Consider the following 21,028-nt stretch of genomic DNA (forward strand, 5'->3'; position numbering starts at 1 on the left):
ACTAAACCAAATTGATTTGGCGGAGTGCAAACAGGCCTGGAAAACGGTAGAATGCTGGAGATAGCTGGCTGGTGAATAGAAAGTGGACAGGCCAGTTTGGGTGGTTTTATCTTAGCAGGGCCTTAAATTCCCACCAAATCCTCTTCTATCTGGAGCAGTCGGAATTTGCCCTGGATAAAATGTTTCCAGGGTTCGGAGCCTTTCTCGGCCTGGGGCGTTAGAAGAAAAGATTAGGGCTGATAGCTGAAGGCAGGCAAGCCGGGGTGGGGGTGGGGGCTTAACTTTGTTTTGAAAACGAGGCACGTGCACATTTCTAGGTAGGTAAAATTTTTCCCTGAAGGTTTCAGTAGTTGTAAAGGATATGACTTGTAGTTAATTGTAAATATTGACATTTTGAAAATAAAACTGTTACATCAGGAATGTAAATCTTCAGTGGAACCTAAATGCCAAAGAGTGATTTGATTTCCCTCATTCTTAGGGGGGAAAAAAATCCATGAACCAGTTTTTATTTAACATTTAAGGTTTACATTGTTCCTTTTTCACCCTTGAACTCATACTTCCACTTTATTTCCTCCACAGAATATTTTCTAGTAGAATAGATATTAGGCTGGAAAGCCTTTGGTTTGTCGTCCTACTAATCTGCAACAGAAATACCTCCAAAAATTAAAACATTTTTGAACATTGTGTTGTGGTCATCGCAAACATCTCCCTTGAGATTGAGTTTTTAGAATTTAAAACACACAGTTGATCAAAACAAATATATCACTAGTTTTGATCATTGTTAAACCTAAAAAGCTTTATATGAAATTCTTCTCTTCCTACGCTGAGTGGAACTTCTTGTTTTAGTTCACGCGTCCACCCGTATGTATTTGCTGGAACCAGCACGACTGTTGTTCTCCATAGCTGTATGCATTGGCAAAGTCGGTTCGTGTAAGTAAATACACAGGAGTTAAAGGCATTTTGCTGCGGCGGTATTGCTCAAGTTCTTTGGACACCTTCCGAGTTATGGCCAGAAAATCACAGGGCTCTATCGTTGAAATCATTTATTAGCAACCTGTCAGCTGACAATTCTTTTAAGGTCCTCCTTTAACCTGATTGAAAGCGAAGGTTTGGAAACCACCTGACTCAGCAGGCGGTTTTATTACATTGTCACTATAGGCAGTCACAGTCTCAGCATGAATACTGATGTTTTGAATGGCCCCGTTGTGGGGCCAGGGGCATTTTGCACTGTGGGACAAAGCACCTTAGTAAGATATGCCCTGGGTGGGTAGTTACTTTTTTTTTATCAGGAGGAGGTGGGTGAGTATGAATGGGGGGCCTGGGAAAGGAAGAAACTACAGGCAAAAAATATGGCTGGTCTGTTCCCATAGGGAGAAGGTGTGGAACTGAGTTGAAATTGGTTTCTTTTAAACTGTGCATTTGTGTCCCTTGCAAAATCTTAATGCATCCCGGCTTCTCATTCCCCAGTATGAGGACCGCCTGGAACTTCTGTGGGCAAATCCCTAACTTATTTTAACTTCCATTTCTTCACTTTCAGAATGGGAATATGGTAGGGATGACTTCCCTCGCAAGTCCGTCCCCCCCCCCTCCAGTGCCATGCACGGATGAGAGTGAATGTGACCCGAGACATGATGTGATCTTAGGAAAGAGAAATGACCATTTTCCCAGAGGGAAAAGGCCATTGGCAGCCGCCAGTTTCTCTGGGGGAAAAGGCCCCGAGCCCCTTCCTCCAGGGCTTTTATTGGATTCTAATACATAGGAATACAGGGCGACAAGGATCAAACAGTAGATAACATTTCAAAGAAACCTGAGGGCTTACTATGAGTTAGAGTCTGTCAGGAACAGAGTGTTAGGGTTTCTTGCTTGAACCCTTAACATATGAATGAAAGCACTCTTAGCAGAGCAGATTTCACAGGTTTATCAGGAAGTCTTTGTGATGCCAAATTTTTCCCCAGGACATGCTCTAGCAAGGCAAGGAGCTGTACCTATCCCCAACAGGTATTCAGGCTTAAGGGGATTAGAGCCAGGAAGTGCTTCTCTCAGACAACATGGGGACTGGGCTTTGTTAAAGCCTGGGGGGGCGAGAGTTCATTGCTCCTTGTTGCAACTCCCCACCCCCAGTCCTTCTATGAAGGCCTCCTAAGTGATTGAGTCTGGCTTAGGTTGCCCCCCCCCTGCTGTGAGGGGGGGGTCTTACCTGGCATTGACTTCCGACCAAGCTTTGGGGGCAGGGAGAGGAAACTGAGGCAGCATTTGCTACCAGAGACAAGCTTTGTCTCCTAGGGCTTGCATTCCAAAGGTCGTCCCTCGCCCTTAGCCACAAGGGGTCGAGATACAATTCCTAGAACCATGGCAGAGCGGTCTACAACAGGAATAAATCGAAGAACTGGCTTCATTGGTTGTTCTGTGCACTAGGTGGCATCAAGGATGTCCCGGTCACATGGAGAGCACCCCATGGGTGACTGCTCTGGCTCTCTGGTTCCTGCCTGACGGGAAATACACCTTCCTGGGCACTCTGCCTTCTCTTCCTTATCCGCGAGCCCAAGATACTGTCAGCCCAGGGAGGTGTGGGTGGGAAGTGACGTGAAAGGATTTTGTGATTCTCATAGTAGGTTTTCTAGACCATACATATGCTCTTACCTTTAGGTAATTAATGTGGAGTTGCTGCTTACCCATGAGCTGGAAATTTAGCTCCATGCTTTACGTAGTCAACAGATCTTTCGAGGGCTTTCTACTTTCAGGCCCTGTTTTAAGCACCTTGGCTGCAGCTGTGTCCAGATTCTGGGGAGAGGGGCCAATGACAGTAAACAAGCCCAGGCACTCAGTGTGTTGGGCAGAGGGGAACTGGTGTGCTGTGAAGTGGGGGTGCTGTTGTGTATATTCAGGACAGTCTCTGGTACTATGACAGTGGGGCAGAGGAGGGAGTTGGCCATGCAGTCCCCTGGGGGAAGAGCTTTCCACGTGGAGGGAACAGGGTGTCCACAGGCCCAAGGTGGGAGTGCCCCGGCATGGTCAAGGAGCAGTAAGGTGGCCTGTGTGTCAGGAGGGGCACGATCGAGGGGGAGAGTGGCGGGAGATGCCTGCAGAGGAAATACCCACGGTTGTCATGAAGCCCCTGTAGGACTCTGTAAGGAGACTTAGCTTGTGCTCCAAGTGATAGGGGACCCACTGGAGGGATTTGGACATAGCGGTCACGTGCTCGGACTTGCATTTTTAAAGGGTAACACTAGCTTAGCTGCTGTTTTATGGACAGACTGTTGGGAACAGAGGCCACTGCAGTAATCCAGGAGCGAGATGGCAGTGCTGGGTGGCACCAGGTGTCCAACGTGGTTGTGAAGGTGGGGAGCAGAGCTGACCGGGGGCACTGATGGGTTTGAGGGAGGAGCCAGGAGGACACTCACGTTTTTGGCCCCGAGCAATTGAAAGGATGGAGGTGCTCTTTAGGGAAATGGAGTCGACTTCAGAGACTGACCGCACACTGAGCTGCAGAAGATGAGGTGACTGGGACATATGTTACCTCATTTAATCCTGACAAAACCCCAGTGAGTAGTCACTGTTAATTCCATTTTACAGGCAGGTTAACAGAAGTCCACAATGCTGGTGTATTGCCCAAGGCCACACAGCTGTCCAAGGGACGGACGGAGCTGAAATGTCAGCCAAGGCCCCTATGACTTCGGAGTTCCTGAGAGATGGCATTCCCCTTGATCCTTTTCTGTGTCGATGCCAGTGCAGTAGCCCAGTCCAGCCAACCTCCCTGCTCACCTGTAAGCACTCCCTGGAGTACTGGTTTGTGCTCTCGGAGTGCTCAGGATGAAAGACCCGTTCCCTCCCGCCCCTTGCTGTGGGCGAGGGGGGAAGGGAGAGGAAGACTGACTGCAGCCCCTTCAGATAATTGGCAGTCTGGAGGAGATGGTGACTTTTAATGGACTTAGCAGACGAGGGGACCTGGACTCGGGTTTAAACAGCAGCCTCTCACCAATAATACAAGATTAGGAGTGAGGAAACCATAGCTAAAAATAGCACTTACTAGTTAACTGGAAAACAATATATTTTTGCAACCACCGCTTCCACAAGAAAATAATTGGGTCCCAAGACGGGGAGTGACTCTGTTCCTGAATGATTATATTGATCATTGGAGCAAAATGGCTACCTCCCCCATTTGGAGTGCAATTCAGAGGAGAAGCACTTGGTTGGTCAGACAGGCCCGGTATGAGATCCTGAGAGGCCGCAGGAGGAGGAGGAAGCGAAGCTGCCAGCTAATGAGGGAGCCAGGCCCTGCGCCCGCAGGTGTGGGCTGCTGCTGGGGGGTGCAAAGCCACAGAACCGCTTCCAGCTGAAGTCCCAAGCTCTCCCAAGGGAGGAAAGGCAGAGGATCCATTCAAATACAGGTTCCTTGTTCTGTTTAACCCACTGGGTGTTTTGTTTCCTCCCCCGCCCCGCTCAGGAGGGATGTACTAGCAGCGAGCGGCGTGTTCTGAGGGGGAAAGGAGCTGACTGGGGTTTGGTTTCAGCCCCCCCTTTGCCCCTGAGAGGAGAACGTGACCCCAGGTGTCCCTCTCCTTCCATGGACATTCCGACGTTCATTCTACCATAGTTATCAAACTCTCTCGTAACTAATAGGGAGCAGTGGTTGAGTGCTTAGCGTGTGCCCGGTGCTATTCTAGGCACTTAACATGTTTTAACCTATTTACTTTTCACGGCAACCTAGAGTAGGTGCCATTAGCTCCGTTTTGCAGATGAAGAAACTGAATTGAAGGAAGGCGAAGTAATGTAACCAGTATCTCTCACCTGGTGAGTGACACACAGGCGTTGGACGCTATGCTGGGTGCTGGAGACACGGGTGCAAAGTGGACACAGCTCATGGCCTCGTGGAGCTTGTTTTATATAACGTGTTGGAAGTGATGAAACAAATACTATAAATGTGCAAAGCCTGATGGGTACAAGGGAAAGATAAGAAATGGGGCAGTTGGAGGCGTTGGGGCCTGGTCCAGGCGGGAGGGAGGATGCGGCTGCCCTGAAAGGAGCCGACGCTTGCGGGCTGCTGCTTTTAGGGTCACTCAGAGGGACCTTCCTGTTCCTCATCTGAAGCACCAATTCTCTCCCCTACTTCGCACCACCTCCCATATGAGCTGCCTGTTTAATATATCATCCACCCATCCTGGGCAGAAGGGTTGGGCACTCTTGTTTTGAACAGTTTCTGGGGCCTGACAGGTTGAAGGAATGAATCGAGTTAGCCAGATGGTGAATGTGGTGGGCAGGGGGCTCTGAGGGACGAAAGTGCCTGCACCTTTAGGGACAGAAGGCAGGTGCGTGACAAGCACAGGAGTGATTTAGAGGGTGAAGGGGTCGACAGAGGGCATGTCACACGGCACCCAGAGACCTCTGGGAGTGGCTAGGTAGAAGAGGAAGAACGTAGTGAAGGTTTTCAGTAGGAGAGTGACATAATCAGGTGTCCTTTAAGCCCAGACCCTGGCTACCTTGGGAGAAATAAGGCAGGGGCTGGAGGGGCGCAGGGCACTGGAGACTGCAGAGGTCGGGCGTGAGGTGCTGGCGGCTCAGGTTAGTGGGTAGAACCCCGCAGACGGCACAGCAGGGCGCTTGTCTGGAAGCCCATGGAGCCATCCACTCTTATTTTCCCCTGAGAAACATGGCCAGGGGAGAGTCTAAGAAAGACCATTTTTCCCTGATAGGGTTTTCTTTGGGGCCCAAGGGGTGAAACCCGAAAGGCGGTTTGGAGAGCCTTATTCAGAGGGCCCGCCATTTATGGAGCGCAGTAGGATTGCGCTCCACCTCACAGCCTCGGTGCCACTTCTGACTCTAGTCCTTCCCTTTCTTTACTCCCTGCTGCCCCTCCGGCACATGGAGAATAAGGGGAAAGAAAGGATTGGATGTGGCTCCCCCCTGGGGTTGGAGCCCCAGCTTGGCTGATGTATCCCAGACCTGGGGTGGGTTCTAGAATATGGCTTTCATTCCTCTTGCACTGGGCCTCAGCTTTTCTTTCTGACTATGGGTCTCAGCGTTGTCCTTCCTCCTGCGGCCAAGCCAGTTCTCTGAACACCTTTGGGTGCCGGCAGGGAGATTCCTGGGCTCCCAAGGCCTTGTCGTTCTTTGGTTACTCCAGCAAGCATTTGTTGACTGCCCTAGGAAGAGCACTTTCAGAGAGAGAAGGCACCAGCGTGACTCTCCGCCTCCCCCAGGAGCTGATGCTGATACTAGCCCCGGAAGTCCAGTCCCTCCCTCGTTTACAGGTGTGGAGACCAAGGCTTGGAGGGGGGCAGATGTTTGGGGCTCAGCTTACCACTCAGCTCAACTTGCCACCCTGGGCCAGGCTGGTGAGAAGGTTTCCTGCAGGTGGCTCTGTGGCACAGTTCAGAGACTGGGACTCAGGCCTCTCCACTCCCATCCCACGACTTCCTGTTTCAGCAGTGGTTCTGGTGCTTGGCTGGCTGGGATGTGAGGTCCCACCCTGAATTCGGATTCTGCAGGCTGGGGTGCAGCCTGGGCTTCTGCACCTTTTCTAGTTTCCTAGGCTCAGATCAGAGCCGAGTTTAGGAGTTCCTCCGAGTAAATGGCAGTGGAACAAGGAGAATGACGGCTCTCGAGCCTGGGCAGGAAAAGGATCGTCGAAGGTTATCAGAGGGGCCACCTCTCCACGGGTGCCTTGGGAGGAGCTGCAGGGACAGGTTAGGGTGGGACTTAGAGGCAGCTTGGAACCTAAGCCTTTGTTTTCTTCCTGATAAACTGTGAGGGACACCAGGCTCCTGCTGGTGGTGGCTCTTTTCCTGGGCAGGTTGGTGAACAAACCACACATGCCCCTGGGCCTGGGCATAGTGCCAAGTGACTCCTCTTGCTCACCTGTCAGTGGGTTTCAGTTGTTACGGTCTGTCTCTCCATTTTCATTGAGGGGCGAGACCTGTGTTTTCCTTGATTGCTGGGGAGGTCCCTGGCATCATGCTGTGAAGCCCGGAAGGGCTCAGTCAGCAGTTGGTGAGGGAATGAGCTACGAAGGGTTTGCTGGACAGGAACAGCTGTCGCTCGTCCAGCCCCTGTAAGCCGGGGCCCTGGGCCTCCCTGGGCCTCCCTGGGCCTCCCTGGCCCCGTGCTCCTCCGTCCCCTTAGCCTTCCTGACGGAGGCCAAGCAGCTGTTGGTCTGTTTCCCCAGGTGGTCATCCAGGGCACAGAGAATCGGTGGTACGCATTAGGTTACCCCAGGAGCCTGGGACAGAGCTGAGCCTGGATTTACCTTTGTGCCTTGTTTGTTTCTGTGAGACCCCACCTTTGTTCTGCTGAGGGATCCTTGATCCCACTGATCAAGGATCATTTTTCTTGGGCTCTGAACTGATTTTCCCGCAGACAAATCAGTTGTCCTATTTGCCCTATTCTAAAGGTAAATTACTTTTCATTCCCTAGTGCAGAAAAGCGGGGTCTGGACTCAGGGTTTGGGGCCTTACATTCCATCCAGGCCCCACGCACAACCGTGGCTCTGGGCCGGTGCCTTCCCCTCCCTGAGCTTCAGCTCTGCTGCTGTGAGTGAAGAGTGGGAGGTGGTCCCAAGCCCTGGTCCACGGCGCCACTGCCTGGGCACCTCCATCCCCTGAATTCTGGCTCAGTAGGTCTCGAGAGTGTCCTGGTCCCGGGAGTGGGGCGGGGATGAAATCTTAGTCACACGGCCTTCCGGGCCCTGTCAGCCAACTCGGGCAAAGCCCTGCTGACCCGTGACAGTGGCTGGCTTTCCCTGTTGGGAGGCTGGGGCCCCGAGGAGGACTGGCTTTTGCCCCTCTACAACCTGATCTCAAGCCCCACTCCCTTNTGCTGTGAGTGAAGAGTGGGAGGTGGTCCCAAGCCCTGGTCCACGGCGCCACTGCCTGGGCACCTCCATCCCCTGAATTCTGGCTCAGTAGGTCTCGAGAGTGTCCTGGTCCCGGGAGTGGGGCGGGGATGAAATCTTAGTCACACGGCCTTCCGGGCCCTGTCAGCCAACTCGGGCAAAGCCCCGCTGACCCGTGACAGTGGCTGGCTTTCCCTGTTGGGAGGCTGGGGCCCCGAGGAGGACTGGCTTTTGCCCCCCTACAACCTGATCTCAAGCCCCACTCCCTTTGTTCCAGATTGGACTCCAACGAGAGAGTAGCAGGCTCCTTGATTTGGAGATAACAGGAAGGAGTTGGAATTAAAGTGCTGTTGCTAGAGGCCCTGGCCCTGTAGCTTAATTGGTTGGAGCCTTGTCCTGGTGTTCAAGGGGTGCAGGTTTGATCCTCAGTCAGGACAGTAAAGGAATCAACGAATGAATGGAACCGTGAGTCCCTCTTTCTCTCTCTCCCCCTCTCTCCGGCCCCCTCTCTCAAATAAATTTAAATAAATAATAAATACAGTGTTGCTGAATTCTTCATGTCAGACTTCAGCAGAGTAGATGATTTTTTCTTTTGGACAACTGAACCCTATCCTTAACTGTTTTTTTTTTTTTTTTAAGCTGGAGGGGACCACCTGGGGATGACTCCAGTCTCAGATTGAGAAGCAGTGGTTTATAAATGGCTTAATAATTTAATTAGGTCTCTCCATCTGGATGGCGAAGCCAGTGGGAATTTCCCCCTCTCCGCCCCTGGCTTCCCCGGTGAGACTGAGCCTGGGCAGATATAAACTACTCGAGGGCCTTCCGCTGCTCTAAGCCACCATCCACTGGCTCACATCTGAACCACTGCCTCCCCCGTCATTTGGTGTGGCCTCAGGAGCACGTCATGTCCGTATAAGCTCGAGCAAAGTGTAGTTAGGACTGCCAAACCTGCTCTTTGACAACAACAAAGTCCTGGGACAGATTTCAAGCTCCTGGAGATGTGATTTGATGCTGAAGGAAGGATGGGAAGACCTGGCCTTCAATTTACATTTTTTTCAGTGTGGGAGCAAAGTTAAAAACATGCTAAATAACCCCATTTACTCCAGATAATGCAACATGGCCTTTTAAAAAACCTATTGTTGAATAGTCTCAGCTGCAGGAATGGGGACGTAACTTCGTGAAAGTCTTTTTCTCTTGCAGTCTGACTGCACCCCCTCCTCCCACCCCCACCTCTACCCTCACTTCCCTTACTGTATTAGGCGGTGCACCAAGAACTTCACAAGCATTTTCTCGCTCAGTCTGCACAACAGCTTATGAATGAGGCAGATTCAGTCGTTCCCATCTTAAGGATGAGGAAACTGAGATTCGGGGAGGAAAGTGACTTGCCTGGGGTTGTGCGGCATGTGAGCGAGGAACTGGCTTTGACGTTTGCCTGACCTTTGTGCACCTGACCTTTGTGCTGTGCTGCTGCCGCCGAGGGCCGAGCGCCGCAAGTCACACCCGGCTCAGAGCTGCCCCCTCGCTGCCCCAGCCTGTCCTTACCTCACATTCTCCTCGGCAAGACCTATACTTCTCTGAACCTGAGGCTTAGTGGCCACTGACCCACCGCTTGCCATTGCAGCTCCCATCTGATCCACTTCCGAGGTGACCAGGAGGGATTACTGGTGTTCTGTATGGGCCACTCAGGCCTAGTGCTGGTCTTGGGTGAGCTAGACAGGCCGTGTTCCCGTGAGCCTCTGTCCCACACTAGAAAGTGGAGGCTAGGGAGGGCGACTTGCTTCTGTGGGCATCTGGAAAGTGCCTTGGGTTCACCAGAGAGGGACAGGTGTCCCCTTCCTACTGGAAGTGTGCCTGCGTCCCTTACTGCCACCTCCTGAAAGCACACTTTGCTTAACAGCACCGGACCCTCTTCTGCCTCCTTAGCACTTTGCTAAATTTAGGCTGCATTACTTTGCCTTCTTTATGAGTGGTTTTTTGTTGCTGCTGTTTTTTTAAGATTTTACTTATTTGCCCTGGCTCGTGTGTCTCAGTGGACTGAGCGCTGGTCTGCGAACCAAAGATTTCCTGGTTGGATTCCCGGTCAGGGCACATGCCAGCGTTGTGGGTCAGGTCTCCAGTCGGAGGTGCAAAAGGCAACCACACACTTTGTTTCTCTCCCTCTCTTTCTCTCTGCTTTCCCGTCTGTCTAAAATAAATACATTAAAATTTTTTTAACATTTTACTCATTTTTAAAGAGAGGGGAAGGAAGAGAGAGAAACATCAATGTGTGGTTGCCTCTCACATGCCCCCTACTGGGGATGTGGCCCACAACCCAGGCATGTGCCCTGACTGGGAATCAAACCAGTGACGTGTGGTTTGCAGGCCAGCACTTAATCCACCGAGACACACGAGCCAGGGCAGCATGGATGTTTTTAAAAGAATACTGGAGGCCTTCCTGAAAGAGCGTTCTGTTCCAGGATGGACCCTGCACTCTCCAAGCTCTGGCCTTCACTGCCCGGCCAGGCCACCTCCCTCCCCTTCCCCCCAGCACTGATCAGGCCCGCTCTTGTCCGGCTGGCAGGTCCTCCTGGTGTTCCCGCGGTGGCCCATCCTGATTGGCTGAGCTTGCCCTGCTCCAGTGACTGCAACTTCTGGATCTCGATCCCCCTGGCCGCTTTTTCCTGGGAAGATGTTCCTGGTGGGCTTGACAGGGGGCATTGCCTCAGGCAAGAGCTCAGTGATCCAGGTGTTCCAGCAGCTGGGGTGCGCGGTGATCGACGTCGACGTCATCGCCCGGCACGGTGAGTCTGAGGGGTCAGCGTATGGGCTTGTGTGTGGCGGCTGCCCCTGCTTTCTTTTTATAAGGTCTCCCTTCGGGAGATGCGGCCACTCCACCGTTTTTGTAAGGCCTCGCAGGGCCCCAGGAGGTGGGACGGCTTTCCTCTGAGCCCGGTCTGATGTCCCGCTCCCTGCCCTGTGCTCGTCCTCTTGCTTTTCTCTTTGCTGCCGCCTCCCGTTGGACGTTTCCCCCCTTTACTTCACCCGTGACCAACGTGAGGGACTCGGCGCAGTCTGCCGTCTTCTTTAACTGCTTTCTCTCCCCTCGTTTTACTTTTGTTTCAAGTGAGAGAAGCATCCCTGGGTCCCTCTGTCATTTTGCTTCTAGTCACTTGGGGTCCTCTAGCTGGCCAGGAGGCTCCACAGAGTGACCCAACCTCCTCCTCATGCCACAGTTGTCCAGCCAGGATGCCCCGCCCACCGGCGCATCGTGGAGGCCTTCGGCACCGAGGTCTTGTTGGAGAATGGTGACATTAATCGCAAGGTCCTGGGGGACCTGATATTTAACCAGCCTGACCGGCGACATCTGCTCAACACCATCACCCACCCTGAGATCCGCAAGGAAATGATGAAGGAGACCTTCAAGTACTTCCTTCGGGGTGAGTCACAAGGCCCCAGACAGGGGTGGGCAAAGCCCTCTCCTTCCAGGGCCAGGGCCCTTCTCTGCAGAAGGGCTGGCTGGGGGTGGACAGGAAGCTGCTAGCCAGGCTGTAGGGTTCACACTGTCTATTGGCGCGCCCCCGCCCTGACCGCCACCCCCATGCAGAGTCCCACACCAGCCCCAGGAGAAAGACGACGCACTTAACACTCAACTCTTTAAGGAGGTTGACAGTTAGTATTGAGAAGAGACACTTGAGGCTTTTGGGCCATGATCCTCAGGAAGTAAATTGCTTTTTCTAGTAGGGATGGGAGTAATAACAGCTGGTGGGTAATGGGGTAAAAACACAGGACCTGAGTTTGCGGCCTGGCCCGCAGAGCTTCTAGCTGTTTGACTTCGTCAGCAAGCAGACGCCTCTGCCCGTTTCCTCACGCGCATAGTGAGGCTAATAATGCCAACCTTGCAAAGCTGTTGGGGGGACTGAGAGTCCACATCAGTGACTGTCCATCACCCCACACCTAGAAACCAGTCAGAGTCGGATCTGGTGCTGCTCAAGCCGCCTAGGACAGTGAGTTTGCAGACGGGGAGTTGTGGAGGGTCTGGGACGGCTGGGGCAGGTGGAGGAGGGTTCTAAGTGGGGGATAAACCTTGGAGTTTGGGGCTCAGTGGGGAGTCAGCCTGGCTTGTGCAGGCACAGCCAGGGGCCTTGCCAGGACTGCAAGAAGTGGGGTGTTTGAACAGCGGGGTCTGTGGTCAGTCGACAAGAACCTTCTGCAGCCATTGCCCTTCCCAAGCCATACGCCACAGTTCAAGTCCTGTCCTCGGGACGGTGTTGGGCAGGGGCGGCCTGTTACTTACCGTCCACGATGGGGTCAGTCACCACAGTGGTTAGGAGGAGAGCAGTCTGGGTCTGGTGGGAGGCTGGCCAAGGGCCCTTGTAGCCTTTGGCATATGAGGCCTCCGTGTTGAAGGCCTGGCTGCTGGCCTCCCCTCTGTCAGTTCTGATGCTGAGACTTTCCTCCCTGTGGGTACCAGGGAGGCTTCTAGGTTTTCTTCGGGCTTTTGCTCTGTGATCTTGGCCAAACCCCTATTTCCTTGGGTGCCGAGGTGTCAGAGAGAGTGGGGAATCCCACCCCGCTCTGGCCAGAACCTTCCCCCAGATGGAAAGGGATGACTTGAAAGACATCCGTGATGCCGACCCCCCTCCCCTGCCCCTCCCCCCAGGTCTGGCCAGGGTCGGGGCTGGCTCCAGCCACCCTCCCTGCTGGACCAGCTTTCTGCTGCATCTCAGCACCTTGTCTCAGGCCTCCCTCCCTCCCCCCTCTCTCAAGGAGAGTCTGTAGATTCTTCCTTTGTCCTGCCTCTTGTACCTGTGCCAGAATCCCCTCCTGCCCCTACCCGGGAGCAGAGCCTTCTGCCTTTCACTCCTGCCCTTTTGCGTGCACTCCCAGGCCAGTCACAAGTACCTCTGCAGGGCTTTGAGGCGACAGTGGCTTTCCCCTTATGAAATTAAACATCAGATAATGTCACTGCTCCAAAGTTCTCCCGCAGTGTCATCCGCCCAGCCTCCCCTCTCTCCAGCCACCGCCACTTAAATAAAAGCCAGAAAGCTCTTTTCAGCTCGATAAGGTGAAAAATGGGGACGACAGCTGTGGCTTCCACAGTCCCAGTTTTTCCCTGATGACTGTAACAAATACAACTGTCAGAGTTGGTATAATCAAACGTCAGATAAGATCACCAGCTGTTGGGGAGGTCTCCATGTAGGCAGACGGATGTCTTAATAGAGTCAGGATAGTTTGCAGAGCTTATCACGCAGGAGGGATGTGACAGCTGAATAGCCCTTTGCCGGTGAACCAAAGAGCTGGCCGCAAGCTCCCGAGAGGGGCCGAGGAGAAAGGACAGTGAGGGCAGAGGAGGGGGTGGGAGCAGAGCAGGAAAGGGAGATAAGCGGCCCAGAGAGAATCTGGCCCTGGCCCCTGTGCCACGTTTGGGGGGAGCTGGGGAGCCAGCACTGCCGGCTCCCTCCTCCGGGACCAGCAGCAATAGTAACTGGCATTGACCGAGCACCTAGTGAGGGTCTGGGTGAAGGGTGGCGCGTGGGCTGCGGGCTTCACCCACTTAATCCTCCCCGTCTTCCTGCGAAGCGGGAAGTCCTTTCCTTCGTTCACACAGAGGGTGCTTGTTAGGGGCCCGAGTCACAGGTGAGAAAGCGGGGGCCATAGCCCAGGCTTGTCATCAGGGCACAGTCTCCTAACCCCTCATTCAGCAGAAGGCTTCCTGAGTGACAGGTCCTGGGGAACAGGAGACCCAGCCGCTGGGGTTGTCACCTCTGTTACCCGCATCACCGAGAGCGCCCATTTCACCGTGACTGTTGGAATGGGGTCGTGTGTGTCTGGTTTTGCGGCCAAGTGTTAGCAGTGGACACCATCCAAGCCAGGCCGGCGGGGGTCTGTGGGCAGAAGCGGTGCCTGTTCCTTCCTCTTACTGCTCCGGGACCCCACAGCATCACTGCACCTGCACGGGGTTGCTGGCAAACAGAACCGGGAGTGGAGCCCGCAGCATTCCTGGACAGGCAGCCCAGGGATGTGCCCGCTGGCAGTGCGTGAGGGCGCTGCCGTGACTGGCCATGGCTCACGGTGGGCAGGGGCGGGGGTCAGTGCTTTGGTCCCAGTGTGGTTTAGTATCAGTCATAACGACAGCAGCACCTCNGAGACCCAGCCGCTGGGGTTGTCACCTCTGTTACCCGCATCACCGAGAGCGCCCATTTCACCGTGACTGTTGGAATGGGGTCGTGTGTGTCTGGTTTTGTGGCCAAGTGTTAGCAGTGGACACCATCCAAGCCAGGCCGGCGGGGGTCTGTGGGCAGAAGCGGTGCCTGTTCCTTCCTCTTACTGCTCCGGGACCCCACAGCGTCACTGCACCTGCACGGGGTTGCTGGCAAACAGAACCGGGAGTGGAGCCTGCAGCATTCCTGGACAGGCAGCCCAGGGATGTGCCCGCTGACAGTGCGTGAGGGCGCTGCCGTGACTGGCCATGGCTCACGGTGGGCAGGGGCGGGGGTCAGTGCTTTGGTCCCAGTGTGGTTTAGTATCAGTCATAACGATAGCAGCACCTCCAGACCTGTCTAAGCAGCAGCCTCTTTCCTGCTGAGGCCACCGCCGCCCGTGTGAGCCTCTTGTGGAGAGCTGGTGGAGACGGCCGTGCAGGACTTTCTCAGCGGGGAGTCCCAGGCAGGGCTGGGACCTGCCTGTTGAGGGAGAACTTTTTTTTTTTTTTTTAATTTAAATGAAGGTGGGTGAAGTAGAGCAGAAAGGGCCCTCACTGCTGGAAACTCTTTCCAGTCTCCTACGATTTTGGCTATGTCATTTCCCTGCTCAGAAATAACAGCTCTTTGGCCCTGGTTGGTGCGACTCAGTGGATTGAGTGCCAGCCTGCAAACCAAAGGGTTGCTGGTTCGATTCTTAGTCCGGGCACACGCCTGCGTTATGGGCCAGGTCCCCAGTGTGGGGTGCATGGGAGACAACCACACATTGATGTTTCTCCCCCTCTCTTTCCTCCTCCTTTCCCCTCTCTAAAAATTAATTAATTAATTAGAAGAAAGAAATAGCTCTTTGGGTTCGAGGTCAAGGTGAACTCAGTGCTTTGTGTGACCCCTGACCAGCTTACCAGTTTTACCTCACACTGCCCAGGCACCCACTTCAGCCAGAGCAGTAGGACCTCGCCGTTCCCCATTCGTGAAATCCTCACTTTCACCCACTCATCTTCGGGTGTCAGGAGTCCTACCTGCCTGCTGTGCAGGGCCTGCAGTACAGGTGACATTTCTTCTTCAAGGTCCTACCGGCTCCTCCAGTCCGAAAGGACTTTCTGCAGCATTCTCTTCTGCCTGGCGTTGGAATTACGCCTTGGGAGGTCTGCCCTCTGTTGGGAGCTATTAGTGGTAGGAGACAGTGGCCTCAACTCTGTCCCCGTGCCTAACACATGGGTAGTCCTCACTGTACGTGCAGACTTGACCTTGTGGCTTTCCGGGCTTTTCTCCAGGGTACCGCTATGTGATTCTGGATATCCCCCTGCTGTTTGAGACCAAGAAGCTGCTCAAATACATGAAGCACACAGTGGTGGTATACTGGTGAGTGTGTGGCACTCTGTGGCCTGCCAGGCTGGAAAGGAGGACCCCTGAAGCAAGGCACGTGCCTGAGAAATAGCCCACATCACTGTGCCCTTTCCCCACAGGGCAGCCAGGAAGCCCGGGGTTGGGGCAGCAGCCCCCAGAGCCCACAGAAACCACCCCTGTGCCCAATCCAGATATGCCCCTGTGTAGGTGTGGAAAGGGACGACCCCCAGGTTCTCTAGTGCTTGGGAAGGGCTCTGCCTGCTGGCTGGTGGACGCACTTCCCCAGATGCCTGGCCCTGCCCTGGGGCAGTGGACTTGCTGGGTCCCTCTCCTCCTCTGGCACTGCAGACAGCACCACGCTTGTTACTTCACTGAATTTACCTTTCAACACAAGGCATTCAGGTCATTAGTTGATACTCCTGAGCTAGAGAAGGGGAAAGTTGGGGGTGGGGCCCGTGGAGAAGTAACCCGATTTGTCCAGGGTCTCCATTGGCAACGCCCATGGACAGAGCGTTGCAGGGAGGGAACTGTCAGAGCCCAGCTAAGGAAGGACCTTTGTTCTCAGAATCCCCGAGGATATGAAGCAAACCAGAATCCAGGTTTGACAAACAGAGGAGGATCAAACTGTCAGAGAAAATGAGTCCCAGTCCCGGTGGGGTGAGAGAGTAGATGAGTGTCTGCTTCCGGAAACTTCCTGGATGCCGCCCACGAGTGCAGCAGACCCAGAGGTGGGCACTCGGCTCTGCGGGAATTTGGGCACTGGGGGGCGCTCAGGAGACTGATGCGGGGGAGGTTCCCAGCACTCTGGAGATGGGGCCTGGGCTGCTCAGGGCCCCAGGCATTACCCTGCCCTCCTTCTCCCCTGCTCCTCAGCCTCCTGTCTTAAATTGTCATTTAAAACCAAGTCTGTCCCTGGCTGGTGTGGTTCAGTGGATTGAGTGCCAGCCTGTGAACCAGAGGGTCGCTGGTTCAATTCCCAGTCAGAGCACATGCTTGGGTTGCAGGCCAGGTCCCCAGAAAGAGGTGCACGAGGGGCAACCACACATTGATGTTTCTCTCCCTCTCTTTCTCTCTCCTTTCCCCTCTCTCTAAAAATAAATAAAATCTTTGAAACAGAACAGAACAAAACCCAGTCTGGCCCCAGCTGGTGTGGCTCGGTTGGAGCATCATCCCTTAGACCGAAAGGTCATGGGTCTGGTCCTCAGTCAGGGCATGTATGAAAAGGCAACCAGATTGATTTCTCTCTCTTTTTTTCTCCCCCTCCCCCTCTCCTTCCTCTTCCCTCTTCTCTCCCTTTCTCTCTAAAATCAATTAAAAGGTGCCCTCAGGTGAGGATTTTTAAAAAATACCTACTGAGTCTGCCAAGCCTGGTGTAGAGATTCAGGCTTTCTCATCGCTCCCACTGGCCCCGAGTCTCTCCAAGTAAAACTGCAGCCTCTCTGAGTTCTTTGTTCCCTGTTTGTGAAGGACCATGACCTGAGGCCAAGCACACTCCATGAAGACTTGGAATTCTTTTTGCCTTGGAGTCTTAAAAGTCTTAATGCAATTGGAACTGTGTACCAAGGGATCCAGACAGAAAAAATGGGTCTTAAGGGTAGGCGAGAGAACAGAAGGGAACAGACTGCATCTGCAGCCACCCTGGACTCCATGCCTTCCCTCACCACCTTCCCCTCTGGCCTTTTCCTTCGAGGTTGGTCTGCTGGCCAAGAGCAAAGATTGCTGTGGCCCCTGGCAGGTAGGTGCGTGGGGCTGCATAGATTCTGTCCGATCTCCAGCAGACCCTCCAGCCCTGCTCACCAGCTGAAGAACCTTTGCCAAAGTCCTGGTTGCTGCTTTTCCCCCGGGCATGTGATGCCAGAGAGATGCCAGAGACATGAGTGGGTGATGGTTCGCTTTTCATGAAGGGGGCCTACCCTTTACAGAAACGAGGTTCTCCTCGTGGACTCCTCTGTCACACCACCCCTGGTGCATTTAAAATAATACGGGGCATTTACTAAAGCACAAGTATACAAAACGCGATAATTCATATTTTCAAGGAATATGCCAGTTGTGGAATAAGTGATTGATAAAAATCTCATTACCACCTTGGCTGGTGTCCCTCAGTAGGTTGAGTGCCAGCCTGCAAACCGAAAGGTCACTCACTGGTTCGATTCCCAGTCAGGGCACACGCCTGGGTTTTGGGCCAGGTCCCCAGTTGGGGGTGTGTGAGGCAACCGATCAATGTTTCTTTCACACGTGGATGTTTCTCTCCCTCCCTTCCCCACTCTCTAGAAATGAATAAATAAAATCTGTAAAAATAAATCTTATTACTATAAATAGCATCCATCCTTAAAGTAGACACATGGGCCTTGTCTCAGCCCCACGAAGGACTGGGGGAGCTCTCTGCCTACACGGCCCAGGGGGCCCTCTGGTTGAGGCCGCGCCGGCTAAGGAATGCACACTCAGGCGGTCCTGCGCCACGGTCGTTCAGCCTGCTTTTCCCAGCCCCAGGCCTGGGGTGTTTCTAAGGCTGGAGATAGTTATTTTCTCAGCCAGGTGGGGATTGGCCCGTGACCTTCACAGTACACTGTCACTGTAACAAAGGAAATCAGAAGTCCTACTTACTTTTCTAATGCCATCTCTTCTGAAAGGTCTCCCCTGATCAACCAGCCAGAAATGATTTTCTGCAGCATTTTGTTCTGAAATGGAACTAGCTAGAGTTCAGGTTATGTCTGTCCTTAGAAAGCCTGTCTTTACATCCCAGGAGTCCCTCGGGTGTAGGTCACACCTAAAAGAGGACCAGACTGTAGTGATCTATCTTCCATCTCACACCTGGGAAATCTCAGGCCTAGCGGCAAAGCAGAGGGGCCCCAGTGGCAGAAAGCAGCTCCTGCCGCCCTTTCCCCTTGTTCCCATTGGGGGGTTAGGTAGTCACGGAGCTGGAGGGAAGTTCGAGGTGACCCTGTTCTGGAGCGCAGTGGGCAGCTCCTCTGGGCATAGACAGGACAGGGACTTCCCAGAGGAAGGACCCAGGTGGTGGTATCAGATGGGCCAAAGAGGTGGTCATTGAATTTCCTTTGGAACTGGAAGATGGGGGGTTCAGCTTATGTGCAGGGGGGCTTTCTCCTGTGCCGGGACCAGGGGTATCTGCTTCTCAGGTCCCTGCTCCACTAGAAGCATCCTGGGGCTTGCCTGTCCCTCTTCACTGGGGGCATCGAGCACAGCAGCCACCATTTCATCATGATCCTTTGGCTCTAAAACGTAGGAATGGGGAGGCCCGAAGAGGGTCTTTGCAGCCGAGGAATTTATCTTTGATGCAGCGGGCCCAGGGCCCCACAGAAAGGGCAGGAGGATTCAGCTTGCAGGCACAGGCCTTTTTGGGTAAAGGTCATGCACCCAGGGATCCAGAATGTAGCTACTTCCAGGCAATCACACTTTCCATGCTACAACTGGGAAGTGTCCCGTCTGGTGGCAAAGCAGTTTCCAGGTGGCAGAAAGCAGCTTCTGCAGCCTCCTCGCCCCCCTTCACATTAAACTCATCACCTTACCAGGGCCTCAGAGTAGGGTGAGGTGTAGGAGCAGCCTGTGAGAGCTTCCAGGCTTCCCTCCCTGGCTGTGGGACCCTAAATGGATTTGAGAGAGGGGGCTGTCCACCTCTGTAACTTGCTGGGGGGATGGGGCCTACAAAGCCTGATCATCCCTTTTGCCCTGTCCTTAGTGACCGGGATACACAGCTGGCGAGGCTGATGCGGCGGAACAACCTGAACCGTGAGGACGCAGAGGCTCGCATCAACGCCCAGCTGCCCCTGAAGGACAAAGCCCGCATGGCCCGCCACGTTCTAGACAACTCGGGCGAGTGGAGTATCACCAAACGCCAGGTCATCCTTTTGCACGCTGAGCTGGAGCGCTCTCTGGAGTACCTGCCGCTCAGGCTGGGGGTCCTCACAGGTCTGGCCGGCATCGCCAGCCTCCTGTACTTGCTCACCCGCTACCTCCTGCCTTCCCCCTAGCTGCGCACTGCAAGGCAGGAAGCCCCAGCCTCAGTCTCCTGGGAGGCTGAAGCTAGGTGACAAATGCCTCCAGTTTCCACTCGTCCCCCCGACACACTCTTTCTTACTCTTTCTCACTCTTTCTCTCTCTCTCTCTCTCTCTCTCTCTCTCTGTCTCTCGGCTGGAGCCCTGCACTGGGCTGCCCCTTCCTTGCCGTGCATTCTCTCTGAGGCTGAGAAACGGCTGTCGGTAGATATTCCTTCCCACCTTCCCCAGAACCCCTCGCTCTGGGACCACCTGCAGAACAGTGTCCACAATGAGACCTGAAAGCAATCACGGGAAACCCTTGGACGTGGGCAGGGCTCAGGGACATTGTCTCCCTGGCCCTGGTCAGTGCTTGCAGTGGGGAGGGTCCCTGGGCGTGGGCCCTCTAGCACAGGCCCCACTGTGGCCAAAGCCCCTCGTGAATCATGGCAAGTCATTCTGGGCCACGGGCTACCACCTTCAAACCTGACTCTTCCCTAGGTTGACGCCCTTGGCCAGGATGCAGTGAGATTCCCTGTGGGTAACACAGTCGTTGACAGGGGCCGGGCCCCTTCTGGGATGACCCACTGTCCCGCCCCGGCATTTGTCCGGCACTCCCCTCATCCTGCTTGCCACCTCCCACCACTCTCTACCTTCCCCTCCATGGACTCCTAGCCCTGAACTCTTAGTCCATGTGCATTGGACTGTTTCTGACCTCTGTGCCTTCACCATGCTCTTCCCTGACCTGGAATCCCGTTTTTTCCCCTTCTGTAACTGGATGACTCCCAGCTCAGGCATGGTCTGAGGCCCCAGGCTGGGTTAGGTGCTCTGGGGTACCACCTTCCCCAGGTTCTGTCTGAGTGCACAGTATAGTAATCAGCCCAAAACTGCTGGTCTAGTCTCTCTCACTGGACTGTACGCCCTTCGAGGGCAGGGACTGTCTTACTTACCTCTGTTCCTGGTGCAGAGCCTGCATCGCTGTTGGTGCTCAATAAAGTGTGTTGATCGGAAACGCCCTGTGCTGCCCCTAGCACCGTGGACCAATTAAAAGCCTCAGACACGGCTGGTAAAATTTGGGTTGCGCTTGGCCTCCTGCCTTGCTGAAGCCTGGGCTCCAGAAGTTGCAGTCGCCCTCTGACTTCTGGGGACCCAGGAGGAGGGTTCCAACTAGGTCCAGGTGAGAGGCAGGTGGAGGTGCTGGGGCAGCGTCACACCCACATACTCCATCTTCCTTCCCCAACCCAATTAGACCAGGGCTGACATCGGCTTTCCCTGCCAGAGCGGGCAGACCCGCTGATGTGGCGATCCTGTGGCCTGCAGCCTATTAAGGCCAGAAACGAGTGTGACAAATGTGAGTGCCGTGGTGGCTGTAGTTAGTGCCCCGTTTCCCAGAGCTTCTCCTATCCCTCAGAGACCAGCTCATTAACTCCTTACAAACCCCAGGTACAAAGGCTGTGGTGAGCCTCAGCGTGGGGCCGGGGCAGGGTGAGAAAGGCTGCTGCTTCCCGGGTTTAGCAGGACCTGGCGGGAAGGGGGAGGGGAAGAAAGGTGTGGCCCCCCCACTGAGGTCATGGGGTGTCCTGTTGCCCCATCACTGAGAAGATGACCTTATGAATGCTGCGGTGCGTCAGATGCTGCTGGGTGTGTAATGCTCTGGAGCGGCAGTTTTCACCTGGCGTGC

The 21,028-nt window shown here is 54.2% G+C and overlaps 1 protein-coding gene across 3 annotated transcripts in view; it reads left to right on the forward strand.

Moving 5' to 3' along the window:
* DCAKD (dephospho-CoA kinase domain containing) overlaps window positions 1-20,354 on the forward strand; it is a 29,328-nt gene extending 8,974 nt beyond the window's left edge. For all 3 annotated transcript variants that reach the window (XM_037067320.1, XM_037067330.1, XM_037067311.1), the window contains exons 2-5: window positions 10,389-10,608; window positions 11,041-11,244; window positions 15,282-15,369; window positions 19,052-20,354. In XM_037067320.1, the coding sequence (XP_036923215.1) occupies window positions 10,497-10,608; window positions 11,041-11,244; window positions 15,282-15,369; window positions 19,052-19,343 (696 nt within the window). In that variant the 5' untranslated portion in view covers window positions 10,389-10,496 and the 3' untranslated portion in view covers window positions 19,344-20,354. The remainder of the gene's footprint in view (window positions 1-10,388; window positions 10,609-11,040; window positions 11,245-15,281; window positions 15,370-19,051) is intronic.
* The last annotated feature ends 674 nt before the right edge of the window (window positions 20,355-21,028 follow it).

This window comes from Sturnira hondurensis, unplaced genomic scaffold (genome assembly GCF_014824575.4).
Source record: "Sturnira hondurensis isolate 20B ecotype Veracruz unplaced genomic scaffold, ASM1482457v3 Scaffold0001221, whole genome shotgun sequence".
Taxonomy (NCBI): Eukaryota; Metazoa; Chordata; class Mammalia; order Chiroptera; family Phyllostomidae; genus Sturnira; species Sturnira hondurensis.